This window comes from Cnephaeus nilssonii (genome assembly GCF_951640355.1).
Source record: "Cnephaeus nilssonii genome assembly, chromosome: 24".
NCBI classification, from domain to species: Eukaryota; Metazoa; Chordata; class Mammalia; order Chiroptera; family Vespertilionidae; genus Cnephaeus; species Cnephaeus nilssonii.
The window spans coordinates 11,548,709-11,562,973 of NC_137095.1; the positions used below are offsets into that span (position 1 = coordinate 11,548,709).

Consider the following 14,265-nt stretch of genomic DNA (forward strand, 5'->3'; position numbering starts at 1 on the left):
GGACCACATGGCCTCATGCCCTCCGGGGCCTCGGGTTTGCTGGCCTGAGCCAGGATGACTCATCTCAGTGGTCAGTCTGGAGCTCAGGCCTGGGCCTGTGGCTGCCACCCTCCCCCAGGGCCCCCCGTCACATGCAGCCGAGGGGGAGAGTGAGGACCCCACGGGGGCACCACCCACCCGTGTGAGGAGGCCCCAGGCTTGCCCGGGGCCAGGTTCCCTGCTGGCTGCCTCTCCATGTCATCCTGTAAAACTACCCACTGAGCCGGAGACACATTCGCGCCCATTTCACAGATGAACAAAGTGAGGCTCGTGAGTTGACTTGCCCAAGATCCCTTAGCAAGGGTGGGGCCAAGGCGTCCAGCTTTGGTCCGTTCCTGCTCTCGGCACTCAACGCCACGAGTCTGAGGAGCAGCCAGCGAAGCCAGGCCACCGTCCGGCACGTCCGTCCACCTTCCTACCTGTGTGCCCCGGGGTGAATCACTCACCCTCTCTGAGCCTCCGTTCCCGCCTCTGTGCGGTGAGAAGTGCCTGTGCCCTCGGGCTGTCGTTGCACAGAGCCTGGACCAGGGCCTGGCACGGAGCAAGCGTCCGAGCTGCGGTGATCCTCCGGGCAGGAGCGGGGCAGACAGGCCGGCCGCGGGCGGGAGGAGAAGGCGAGGGCCGCACAGAGACCGGGTGCTCGGGCGGGACGTGAACCGAACGGCCAGCGAGGGGAGGCATCCGGAATGAGCGTGCGCACCGGTCCCAACCTCCAGAGAGAGGCTCCCAAGTAGGGGGAACTTTCCAGAACCCAACTCTCCTGTTTCCACGGAAAACTTGGTCTGGGCTTTGGAATGGACAAAGCAAGGCCAGAACATACCCACGACTCGTACCCAGTGGCCCAAACTGTCAGTACCCACGGCCCCCGTGCCCCCCCCCCCCCCGCCCCGCAGTAACCAGGATGAAGTAACGGGAGACACCACGGAGGGGGCAGAGCCCTGGGCACTTGGCCAGCACAGAAGAACAGATTATTGAAAAGCCGGGCGCACGGGATCTTTTTTTTTTTAGGAAAAAAACACAAAACCTTGTTCACCATCGGACGAAAACGCTACGTTCCTTGCCAGGAATAGTCTCGGTTTGGCGCTTGGTCAGGACCCTCCAGTTAGGCCGGGATTCTTTCCCAAGCACCTTGCTCCCCGTTGCCCTCGTGAACATGGGAGCGTGCATGTCACGTGCGTGTGGGACACAGAGTCTGGAGCTAATGGTGCCCACGGCGCGGCCTCGGCGGCGTGCACGGCGGGCTGGGCTGGGTGGGAGCCGGGTCCCCGTGCCAGCCGGCCCGCCCGCGGTGAACGCATTTGCAGACGGAGGCCCGGGCCCCTCTCCGTCCCCACCCTTGGTCGGCGACCAGGGATGTGTAAGGAGAAGACAGGAGAGAGCGCTATTCAAAACAAAGGAGGGGCGTTTATAAGAAAGGGGGCCAACGCTGGGGTGAAAAGAATTAGAACGCGGGGGTGGAGGGGGGTGAGAGGCAGGAGTGGGGCTCATCGGAGGGTGCCAGGCAGGGAGCGGCGGGGAGCAGGGGTTGGTCTCGGGCGGCAGGACGACTTGGCGTTCGAACTGGCTCTGCCTGCCGCTCGCTCGCTGTGTGGTCCGCCTTGGATTTTGGGAGGCTTAGATGCCTTATTTGTAAAATGGAATTATGAGGGCCTACCTCCCAAGGTCATTCTAGAAATCCAATGAGCTCATGCTCATAACCCGCCTGGCACCTGGGCGCTGGTGCAGCGCAGGGAGGCCCCCAGAAACGGCGGTCCCTACCCCACCCCCTCCCTGCCCCCCTCCACCGGCGTGTGGGAGCCTGTATTCAGTCAACAACCCTCTCGCGACCACTCGAGCTGGGGGAGCGGAGGAGGCCACCTCGCATTCTCTTTGCTGGGACAAGTCCATAAATAAACACATGATTGTGTCATTGAATGCCCCATCGTGACAAAGGAAGTGGGTCAGAGGTTGGGAGGGAGCCTGGCCGGTGTGGCTCAGTGGTTGAGCGTCGACCTAGGAACCAGGAGGTCACACGGTTTGATTCCCAGTCGGGGCACATGCCTGGGTTGCAAGCTCGATCCCCAATAGGGGTGCGTGCAGGAGGCAGCCGATCAGTGATTCTTTCTCATCATGGATGTTTCTGTCTCTCCCTTCCTCTCTGAAATCAATTTAAAAAAATGACAACAGAGGGCACCCCGGCCTCCTGGGGAGACAACAGTGGACTGGGGGGTGGACACCAGAGTTCCAGGGGCTCCGATGGCCCCAGGGGAGGAACAGACAGGAATGGGGACCAGAGCAGCAGGGTCCCAGGGGGGCGGCTCCGAGGGAACTAAGCTTGAACTGAATCGTGACCATGAACGAGACTCAGCAGATGCATCACAGGTGACGGGAGCGGGGAGAGGGCAGTGGCCTGGGGCGGAGGTCTGGCTCAGGCACCTGAGGCCGCAGGACCACTTTGCCAGGAATCGTAAGAGTTAAGGCGAGGGTCGTGGGGGGCACCGGAGGGTCCTGGGGCTGCCTCCCAAGTGGGAGGGGGGAGAGGCTGGGCCCAGAGCGGGCAGGAGCCTGTGCGCTCCCAGCTGGAGGTGAGGGCGAGGCCCTTCAGTCCTGGGGGGCACAGAGCCCTGCTGCCTGGGTGGCTGAGCCCCTGAGGGGGCTGGGACCAGCGCTGTGCCCTGGCCTCTCCCGGCAGCCTCTGCCCCTCTCGTCCCTGCCCTGCCCTGGGCCACTTCTGCAGAGACAAGCTCTCCCCACAGGCTCTGCAGCCGAGGGGAACGCCCGCCGGGCAAGGGGATGGGGCTGAGCCTGGTGGCCAGGCAGGCCGTCCGCGGGAGCCTGCCGCCCTCTGCTGGAGTTGTTCTAGAAGCACACTCACTCGGGATGGAGCCCATCTCCAAACCACCACAGCCTGCCTTCTCTGGAACTCCGGAGGGACAGACAGAACGCCCGCCCCCGCCCGGCTGGCTCGCACCCAGGTCTGCCACCTCCCAGGCCAGCCCCTCCCACAGTCCGCCCGCAGCGACCGGCACCCTGGCCCTCCACCCACCTCCGCGGTCTCTTATCCCTGGATCTTCCCTCACCTGACCTTTGTCCTTTCGCCTTGGGTCTGCCTCCACCATCCTCCGCTCCGAGGGCAGGGCCTCCTCCCGGTCTGTTCGGCCTGTGACCTCAGCTCCTCTAAGAACACGGCCGGGCCCCCAGTAGAGGCGCGAGATCCGGGTCAAGGGAAATACTTCCTGTTTGGGCCCAGCTGTTCAGGATGGACCTGGGGGTTCATGCCCCCTACAGCAGGCCTCCGCCCTGGTCCTCGGGGAGCGGGGCTCTGTGCGATGGCCCCGGGGTGAAGACTGGTGGGCACAATGCCAGGTGAGCCCGCCCTCCAGGCCAGCAAGTCCCGTACCCCCTTCCCAGACCTCCCCTCCTGGACCCCGCCTCTCAGCCAGGACTGTCACCCTCCTGGTGGCCCTCGGGGTGAAGAAACCTACTCCTTGTAGGCTGCAGCTCTCACTTAAAAACCTCACGAACCACAGAACCAGAGACATAGAAGCATCCAACAGACTGTCCAACCTCTGAGGGAAGGCGGGGGGGGGGAGGGGGGAAGAGATCAACCAGAGGACTTGGATGCAAGCTTATGAGCATGACCAATGGACACAGACGGGCGGGGTGCAGCTGGGGAGAGGTCAATGGGGGGGGGGGGGGGAAGGAGACTTATGTAATATTTTAAACAAAGAATTTTAAAAATTAAAAAACTAAAAAAACCTCATGAACTCTAGAAGCTGCCTCCTCCGTTTGCACATGATGACAAGACCATCTGCCCAGCCACGCACAGCGAAGGCCCAAATGGGGCAACCCGGACGCTCCTGCTCGGCCCCTCCCGGCACCCCAGCCCCGCGGGCCACCAGGGCGCATGTGGTCAGCGAGAACCCAGCTTCGTTAACGGCCGTGCACTCTTCATTCACAAAAGAAACTAAAAGGGGGGGAAGGAGGATCTCTGTAATATTCCCCAACAATTAAGATTTATTTTTTAATTAAAAACAAACAAAAAGAGACCATGTGCGACCCTCCATGGGCCGCTGGCCCTGAGTAGCTCATTCTTCTTCCGTCTTGGAGGTGAGAAGCCCAGGTCACGGGCGGGTCCACGCTCCCACACAAAGCCAGGCCACACGGCCACGGCGCTGCGCCGAGGGCAGAGGCCGCCAGGGCCCAGGTTTCTGCAGGGGAGGGGGCTGGTCCGGGATCTCCTCCCCGCCGGGCCCTGCTCCTTTAAGAGCCGCAGGTTGGAATCGCAGCCCAGGCTGGTCTGGCACATGGCAGGGCCTTGCGTTTCATTCGGTGACCTTTCTGTTGGCACTCACTGAGGGCCTGCGTCCATGCCAGACGTGCGAGGCCCGGCCCGGAGTTGGGGGGGGCGCCGGGAGGGCATGTGGGGAGCCTGCTTCTTCCAGTAAAAGGCAGGCGTTTGGCAGGAGTCCGCCGAGAGGCTGGGAAGCCCCGTTGCTATTGCAAATCATCCTAAGCCGATGATTGCAGCACTTGTTCTTCAAGCCTCCCCACGTCGGTCCGCAGGGCTGTGAATTGCATGCAGCACGGCCTGGAGGTTATCGGCAGGAAGGAGGACCTCAACTCTCCTCCGAGTCTTTTTTTTTCTTCTCTTTTTTCCAATCCTCACCCGAGGATATTTTTCCATTGATGTTTAGAGAGCGTGTAGGAAGACAGAAACATCGACATGAGAGACACACATCGATGGGTTGCTAAAGAACTACATGCAGTAAACCCCCGGCTCTCCTCAGAGCCCAGGCCACGCCGAGCGAGGCCCCGCGGCCAGGTCTCCTGGACGTACCAAGAATAAAGAGTGCCACAAAGATAAGGCGTTTGGTGTCCAGGTCACTGAAGTATCAGAACCCCCTCCCCCCCCACCCGCCTGGGCCCCCCTTCCTCTGTCTGGGCCTCGCAGGCAGGCGCTGGGCTTGCCCCGTGCCAAATTGCTAGAGCTAACATTCGTGTCAGTGTTTCCATTATAAAACGCGCTCTCTCCCTTCAAGAATATATAACCCAACTGTTAACTCGCCCGCGGGGCCGGGCTGCGGGCTGGCAGACGTGGTGTTTTTGTTTCCTACGGAGGGGCTGGGAGATGCGTGCGGACGGGCACAGGTCGTCAGAGGCGCCCCTGGTCACCTGCGGCTCCCCCAGGCCATCTCACCAAGTGCGGGACGTAGGCGACCGTCTAGAGCTGCTCAGAGACTATAACCTCGGCCATGGCCGCTCGGGGAAACCTCAGAAACACGCGGTGTGAGGTCTCAGACCCAACAGCAGGGGGTGCTGTGCAGGAAAAAAACACACATGAAAGCTCCACGTCACGCTGTCCAACAACCTGCACGACCGAGGGGAGGGGGACGAGGTGCGGCCGGTCCCCGTGCACCCCGAGGCGCTGCATCATGGTCGTCCGAGTCTAAAAACCCCAGGGAACCCTTGTAATATCCAAGAAATCAAAAGTGCAGCAGTCTGACAATGTAGGAAAATTTTTAATACATACTCTATAAACAACATTATTTACATCAGAAATCACCAGGACTGTGGCATTTCTCACAAATATAAATTAATTACTGTTTAGTCAACAGGTTTGAAAAGTCCACAATTTTACAAGAAAGAAAAAAAAAAAAAAAAAACCCACCTGTCCCCAAACTTGGGGGGCGCAGGTGGACGAAGCAGCCTGGACTGCGGCCTGGCGCTCCTCGCCCGAGGCGGCCCCCCGACACGCCGAGGCCTGGGCTGGGGTTTGGTCTGCGGGGTTTCAGCGTCGCCGTGAGAATGACCGTGTCTGCACCGCACGTCCCGATGCGGCGACCAGACACCAGCGAGTGGGGGGCTCTCGGTGTTGTGCTGGGCACGTCAGCAGCGTGAAGTGGGGGCCTGGCTTCCCGGGAGGGGCGCAGGGAGTGACAGGAGGGGGAGCTGGGCCGTCAGGAGGGCCCCGCGGAGCCTGGCTGGGTCTCTCCAGGTGACTGTGGGCGCGTGGGTCCGTTTCCAGGGTGACGGGAGACCGCGAGAATCCTTGTTTATACTCGTGTTTCAGGGAGGCTGACTCCCGCCTCCATCCTGCTATTCCTTCCCAATTCTGAAATCGGTCAAAGCCGGGCGCCGTGGGAACCATCCTCACAGGCTCCCGGGCAGCCTCTCCCACCCCAGGGAGAGAAGTCCCCCTGCGCAAACCTCGGGTTTACCCTGAGAGCACAGCCTTCGCACAGACACGGTCCCTGAGGAGGGCACGCCCCGCAGACACGCGGTGACACCTGAGGCAGGTGCTGGTGGGGACACTGCAATCCTCAGCGGGTTAACACTGATCCGGCCGATACTGCCTTTTGGGACATCATATGGCACTCAGCGTCCTCCATGCAAACAGAAGGGGGTTCCTCTGTCCTCATGATGCGACATCGGGAATAACTCACATCACCCATCGCCCATCGACGACAAAAGTCCCTGACTGACATGCAGGGCCTCTGACTGGCCTCTTCGTACTCAAGGGGAACGTCATGCCTCCCAAGGATGTGACGTGACCCCACGTCCCGCAGGGGAAGGCGCTGGGGCTCATCCCCTGCCCACCCACCCCCATCACTCAAGGCCCTGGCCGGCCAACCCCACCTTCCTCTTTGGGGCGACCCCAACATGGGGCAGGGTTAGTACTGTCAGCAAGGAGCTGTCCACCTCCCCCACTGAGCGGTCACAGCGCCTCCCGGGGGATGGCTGCAGCCAGGGCCTCCGGGCCGTCCTCGGGCTCCGCCTCAGGGATGCCTGGCACACGCCTGGCGTGAAGAACCCCAACTAAGTACCAGGAGGCGGTAAAGAGGAGGTGGAGGGCCCACTGACTCTCAGCACCAGCTGCGAGGACCCGGACTCTCCTCTGGAACCCTCCTGGCCAGGACTGGGGTGCTCTGGCAGCAGGGAGCCACGGCCACCGAAGCCACGTGGCCACCGAAGACACACCTGCTTCCCTGGGCGGGACGCAACTCGGGGGGTCGTTAGCAAAGGCCTCAGTGGTGCTGCCCGGGAACCAGGCAGTAAGGGGTAGTGATTTCAGGGAGCACCCACAGGCCAGTCCCGGGAGGGTAATGCTGCGCACGCTCCGTGGAGGGGTTCCCGGTCCGGGAGGGTAATGCTGCGCACGCCCCATGGAGGGGTTCCCGGTCCAGGAAGTTACCCTGGGTCCATCCAGGAAGGCCTCGGCTACGCTAACAATACTGGCAAGCTGTTGGAAGGGAAGGGGACGGAAGGCCCGGCTGGGGACATGACAGGAGCCGCTTAGCGGACGCCGACACCTGCCTCCCAGCCCCCTCGCGCACGGCCCGCGGCTCGGACGCCTGTCCTGGGAAGAAATGGCTCGGCCTATACTTAGCTGATCTCACTCTCAAAGAAACCGATTCCGTTCCAATGGTGACACAGGTAACAACCTACTTCTCTCCTGCACACCCCCCCACCCCCCCCCCCACGGTATCGGGAGCTGTGACGGTCATCGCTTCTTTCAACTGTGCCCAGGGAACTGAAATGCCATCGGCCGATGCTGACCTAGCACAACACTGAACGCTCCCCCACTTGCTGGCACTGCCACCCCCCGGGGAATCTGCTCCCACCTGCACGGGCACCCCCTCCCACCAGCAGGCCTGCCTCTGCTCCCCCACCCCCACCACCGGGCCGTGCAGTTTTACTTCCTGTCCCAGGGATCAGAAATGCACAGGGACTCGTTCCCGGCCACACGCCCCCACCCTGCCCTCTCCCACCCCAGCCAGACCCACGCCTTCCCCGGACCCGGCCCTCAAGGCAGCCGCACCGACCTCGCTCCCGGGCCCAGCCGGCCCGGAGGCCACAGCTTTGAAATGTACAGACAGCGTGGGAAAATTAGTGTTTGTGGGGAAGGGGCCACGGGGAGCTGCTCCCCCCTCTGTCTCCCGACCCCCTGCAACGTGTGCAGGTGTCACATAAAGAGGCCCAGGGTCTCACCTGTCCCCAGAACACATTCACGGGGTGCACCTGCTCCCCGCTTCAAGTCCTATGATGCGAGACCCCACCCGTTCGACTCGCAGCCCCACTCCCATCAGCAGCATCGTCTGTCACCGTGACCCGCACACGCACGGCCCAGCAGGCCTGGCAGCCCTCACGCACCTTCCTCCCCTGACCCCGCGCCAAGGCCCGGGCAGCGACCCCGACAATGAAACATTCGCGCCTAAGATCCCTCCGCCCTCCCTGGGGAAACACAGCTGCGAGGCGGGTACACAGAAGTCACTCTTCCTCCGAGCACCCCTCAGGGGGAGGCCAGAGCAGGCTGGAACGGGTGGGGTGCCTCAAGCAGGAGGGGCGACCAGACCGAGCCCCCACTCCCGGAGGCGCCCCTCAGCCGGCGAGCTGGCGGCAGCAGCGTGTCCAGAATCTCCACTTCCTGGTCTAGGTCACTGGCTCCCGCTGGGTCAGACCACAATCCTCCGGGTGCGGGATGACTCTTGCTCCCCTTCCTTCCGGGCTGTCCTCTATGTTTTCCGAACATTCCAGTTATAATCTGGGTTGTTTTTCTGTTCTAGGGATCGCTCCAAAGGAGACCTGTGATCCAGGGGGGACTTGGAGTCGTGAGGCGATTTCTGAGAAGGGGGCGAGCGAGGATCTGAGACGGCGGGGTGCAGTGGGGGCAGGGGCTGTTTGTAGTCCCCCAATTTGTCTGTGTGGAAAGAGCGGTAATGGTCTGAGGGTCCCTGGCCGTGGTAGCCCATCGGGGGGCGGTGATCAGACATCCGCCGGAAATCCTGCTGGTGGTAGTTCTGAGGCCTGAACTCATCGGACCGCCTCCGCTTGGAGTCGTGGTGGTGCCTGAAACAGAGACGCAGGATCAGCTGGAGGCACGGCCAGGTGCCCGCCCCCCGCCCCCCTCTCCTTGTCCGGGGCTCCTCCTCAGGCGCTCACTTCCAAAGGACTCACAGCAAGTGCTCACATCACCAGGAATCAAAAGCAAAAGTAACCGCCCCCCAGCCTGGCTCAGGGGTTGAGCGTCAACCTATGAACCAGGAGGTCACGGTTCGATTCCCCATCAGGGCACCTGCAGGCTCGATTCCCAGCAGGAGGCAGCCGACCAATGATTATCTCCCATCATTGATATTTCTCTCACTCCCTCTCCTTTCCTCTCTGAAAGCAATAATAAATATATATTTTTTGTAAAAGTAACCACAAAGGGCTATTTTATACTTCTTGGCAAAACACATCCTCTGAAATGACATAAGCCTCATGAAGTGTCCATGACACAGCAGCACTTGAATCACTGATGGCTCTGGACACGCCTACTCCCTGCGGAAAACCCGCACCATCTCCACGCATTTCCATACGCCGCGGCCCAGCCCAGGAGAAAGAGCCACAGAAATGATTCTGGAACTTCTGAGCAACAGCAAAAGCTACAATCAACCTCAATATCCAACTACAGGTGAAGGGTTAATTATTTTACAAATCGGGCCCTCATCTGTGTGGCTCAGTGGTTAAGTATCACGCACCAATAGGTTGCCGGTTCAATTCCCAGTCAGGACACATGCCCGGGTGGTAGGCTTGATCCCCCATAAGGAGGAGTGTGGGAAGCAGCCAATCGATGTTCCGCCCTCACATCGATGTTTCTCTTTCTCTCTCCCTCTCCCTTGCTCTCTCTCTCTAAAAATCAATAAAGATATTTTTTTTAATGGGCTCAATGCAAAAAATAGTAAATTTTTTACATAGGACCATGGTAAACTGCTTGTTATCCTAGTAAAAGAGAATTGTTACAAGATCAACAACAAAAAGACAATCCAATTAAAAAATGGGTGAAAGACTTCAGTAAACATCTCTCTAAAGCACATGAAGAGATGATGCTCAACATCCTTAATGAACATGAATCGTTAAGAGAAATGCAAATCAAAACCACAATGAGATACTGCTCACACCCACCAGGATGGCTGCCTTTTTAAAAACCCAGAAAACTAGTACTGGCGAAGATGGGGGGTCAGGGGCGGAATTAGAGCCCTCATACACTGCTGGTAGGAATGCAACGTGGCTCGGCCTCTGTGGAAAGGAGTTAGGTGGCTCTTAAAAAGTTAAGCACAGAAGCACCGCCCGACCAACAGGTCCACTGCCAGGTTCAAAACAGCCGAAAGGTGGAAACAACCCAATGCCCCCAACGGGCGAATGAACAACCCAATGCCCCCCAACGGGCGAATGGATGAACAACCCAATGCCCCCAACGGGCGAATGGATGAACAAAAGGCACACCTAAGTGCAACGGAATGTTGTTCAGCATAAAACGGAACAAAGTCTGATACATGTAGATAAATGTGGTTGAGTCTCTATATGCTAAGTGTTCAAAGAAGGCAGTCACAGAAGGCCACATTTTGCCTGATTGCATTTATGCAAAATATCCAGAATAAATTCCAATGAATGAATATACGCTGGTAGCTGCCAGGAGCCGGGAGAAGGCAGAATGGTGACTGACTGCTTAGTGGTTATGGGGTTTTCTCTGGGGTGATGACAGTGCTTTGGAACTTGATGGAGGTGGTGGTTGTACAAATGTCACTGAACTGTTCATTTTAAAATAGGTAATTTAGTCTGGCCTGTGTGGCTCAGTGGTTGAGCATCAACCTATGAACCAGGAGGTCACAGTTGGATTCCCAATCAGGGCACATGCCCGGGTTGCAGGCTCGATCCCCAGTGTGGGGCGTGCAGGAGGCCGCCGATCAATGATTCTCTCTCATCATCCATGTTTCTATATTTCCCTCTCCCTTCCCCTCTCTGAAATTGACAAAAATGTTTAAAATAAATAAAATGAAATAGTTAATTTAGGCTATATGAATTTCACCTCTGTAAGAAGAGAGGAAGATAAAGAGGTGGATGGTGACTTCAGGCTCCCGTCAAGGTGGAGGGCTGGGGGCTAGACTGACCCTCCTGCCGGAAACAACCAGAAAGAGACGAAACGTATACAACACAGGTTTTCAAGACACCACGTCAGATGTACGGCAGCAAACACCAGTGGTTCCTGCGGAATGGGGAGCTCATGCGATGAGCCTGTCCCCGCCCGGCTCAGTGCTGCGGCCGTTCCCAGGCCTCACGGGGGGGAGGGGAGACCACAGCCCAGCAGACGTCCTGAGCCGCGAGCCTGGGTGCGAGCAGAACCGCGGCAGCTGGAGCTCGCAGGCTGGAGGCAAACCAGAGTTCTGCACGCAGGAGCTCAGGGCTCCGCAGGGGCCTCCCTCGAGTCCTCAGTGCACACTGTTCAGAGTGCACACGTGAGGCAACCAGAGGACCACAGGGCTCCTTCCGAGCCAGAGAAGGAAACGTGACCCTGTCACCTGGCCCTGGAGGCCTCCCAACTGTCCACTCTGTTCCTCTGGGGGCCCATCCTGGGCCTGGGCCCGCCCGGGATGCCTCAGCCATCGCTCTGCTTAGCTGGCGATTCAGGGCCCAAATCAAGCATCACCAGCCCCACCCACCTCTTCCTCAGCCTCAAGAAAAACTCAGAAGTCTCTCCTATCTACCAACCGTCCAGCCAGCACGGCACCAGCTGCCTACATCATGATCCCTCCCAACACTGCGAAGATGCCCGATGGCACGGACATTTGCTCAATCTTGGGTCCACGATGAGATAAACACATGCGTGCACGTGTCGCCCGTCTCTCCCCCCTTATAAACAGTGCGGCTCCTGGCAGAAGCCAGCTCGGTGTCCCAGGCCCTCTGCACACCTGTCGTAATAGTCTCTGTGTCCCCGGTGGTCTCGGTCGCTGTACTGGTCGTAGGGCCTCTTTCTGGACAGGCTGTTGGGTCGGTAGCCGGAACGGTGGCTGTCCATGTGCCGCCGGTCCCCGTAGTGGTGGTCCTTGTACCAGTGCTGCTCGTACTGGTGGTGCCTGTCACTCCCCCAGGGCGGGTTGCTGTTGCCGCCGCCGTAGTTGAACTTCCTTTCCCGCTGCCAGTCTCCTCGATCTGTAGGAAAAGCAAGCGAGGTCTCATGACTGCGAGGGATGACCAAGTTTCACTTCCATTAAATAGACAGCCTTCTGAAATCTTAAGAACTACTGCTTCTTATTGTCCACCTGCTTACCTTGCAATCTGGGTCAGAGCATTAAAATGAGATGTCACTCAAAAAGCAAAACATGAGCCCAACTGGCGTGGCTCAGGGGTTGAGCATCGACCTATGAACCAAGAGGTCACAGTTCGATTCCCGGTCAGGGCACAGGCCCGGGTTGTGGGCTCTATCCCCAGCTGGGGGCGTGCAGGAGGCAGGCGATCAATGATTCTCTCTCATCATTGATGTTTCTATTTCTCTCCCCCTCTCCATTCTTCTCCAAAATCAATAAAAATATACTATTAAAAAAAAAAAAAGGCCAGATAAACAAAAAAAGAACTTGTTTAAAGACATCAAAGAGCCGCCAAAGCAGTGATCAGGACTAGAAGGAGTAAGATCCAAAGAGCAGAAAACCTCACAGAGGGAGGGGCTGACTTCTGCAGCCACTGGGGAGCCGGCCCTGTGCCCCTGAGCTCAGGCTAAGGGCACGGCTGGAGAAACACACACCGCAGAGCAACGGCTGTGGTGTGTAAGCTTCCGTATCTCTCTCCATGCTTGCACAAGCACAGAATTCAAAAACTCCCCACGGAAAACAGAGGAGGGTGGTTCCTTAGAAAGTTTAACACCCAATTACCACACAGCCCAGCAATTCCACTCCCAGATATGCACCTGTAGGAACTGAAAATAGGCATTCACATACTGGCACACTAATTTCAACAGCAGTGTTTTTCACAAACAGCCAAAAATAAAAACAAAACCAAGTGCCCATCCAATAAGCAAATTGTGGTGCATCCACACAACGGAACAGTATTCAGCCACAAAGAAGAATCGAATATTGACACGTTACAACATGGATGAACCTTAAAAATACTTTGCCAAGTGAGAAAATTCAGACACATACTGCATGTTTCCACATAGAAGGGTCCAGAATACATAAATCCCGGGAGACTGAAGACAGATTGGTGTCTACCGGGGCTGAGAGGAGAGGAGATGGGAGAAACTTAACCCTTTGCACTCGCTTGCTTTTTTTTTTTTTTTTAAATATATTTTATTGATTTTTTAGAGAGGAAAGGAGAGGGATAGAGAGCTAGAAACATCGATGAGAAAGAAACACCGATCAGCTGCCTCCTGCACATCCCCTACTGGGGATGTGCCCGCAACCAAGGTACATGCCCTTGACCGGAATCGAACCTGGGACCCTTCAGTCTGCAGGCCGACGCTCTAGCCACTGAGCCAAACCAGCTTCGGCTCGCTTGCTTTTTTCTCGATTCCTTTATTCTAATGCTAACCGTGTCGAGTCACACTCGATATCCGAGTGCAAAAGGTTAATAGGTATGGGATTTCCACTTGGGGATCATGGGAATGTTTTGGAACTCGATAAAAGTACGTTGCATAATATGATGAATGCACTAAATGCCACTAAATTGGTCATTTAAAATGGTGAAGTTCATATTATGTGTGTTGCTACTTTTTCCCCTCATTTTTTAATTCCGTAAAGCCAATTCGTTCTTTTTTAACTGGTAATAACAGAGTAGAGACGTCCTATTACTCATCTAACCTTTCTCCTGTTAATGGACATCCAAGTTATTTCCAGATGTTTGCCATTCGAAGGCTGGAACTCGTACATGTGTGCTTTTATTACCACAGGACAGAGTCCCAGAAACAGATTTAAGTATTTCAGATTATTTTCTGGAAAGACTGTAGCAATTTACACACAGCAATTTGTGTGTATATCACATTTTAATTTTTGCTAATCTGGGTGAAGAAAATTAGTTAGCTTATTGTTGCTTTAATTGACATTCCCTGGTAGCAATGTTGGTCCTCTTGCCCTACGGGCCACTTGAATTTCCTCTTCCGTATGAATTCCGTATTCCTACCCTTGGCCCATTTTTTATTTTTCTTTCCTTTTTTTAAAGCAAATAACAAAAGATAAATCCAGCTTTACTCTTTAAACCTAAGCTTAACATTCCACATTTAAACAACTGTCAAAGCTTGCTCAGTTGCCAACATTCATGCACAGCTGGAGAACATCCTCAATATATATGACACCTGAAATGTGTTCCCACCGATGCATTAATATCTATCACTACTACGTACCGAAAAAAATGAACACTACTCCATTTTTCTATCAGGTCATCCCTTTTTATCAATTTACTAGGGCTCTTTCAACAGCAACAGTTTTTTAATCATTTAAC

At 56.7% G+C, this 14,265-nt stretch overlaps 1 protein-coding gene across 4 annotated transcripts in view; it reads right to left on the bottom strand.

The window, feature by feature from the left end:
* The window catches only part of CHD2 (chromodomain helicase DNA binding protein 2), a 143,566-nt gene that overhangs the window by 51,320 nt on the left and 77,981 nt on the right, over positions 1 to 14,265 (bottom strand). For 2 of the 4 annotated variants that reach the window (XM_079763894.1, XM_079763892.1), the window contains exons 37-38: positions 11,748 to 11,988; positions 7,787 to 8,868 (exon numbers count right to left, since the gene is read on the bottom strand). The exons of 1 other annotated variant lie outside the window; for it this stretch is intronic. In XM_079763894.1, coding sequence (XP_079620020.1) covers positions 8,535 to 8,868; positions 11,748 to 11,988 — 575 coding nt within the window. In that variant the 3' untranslated portion in view covers positions 7,787 to 8,534. Of the gene's footprint in view, positions 1 to 7,786; positions 8,869 to 11,747; positions 11,989 to 14,265 lie in introns of those variants that run through there. One more of the 4 variants, XM_079763893.1, reaches the window with a different exon arrangement.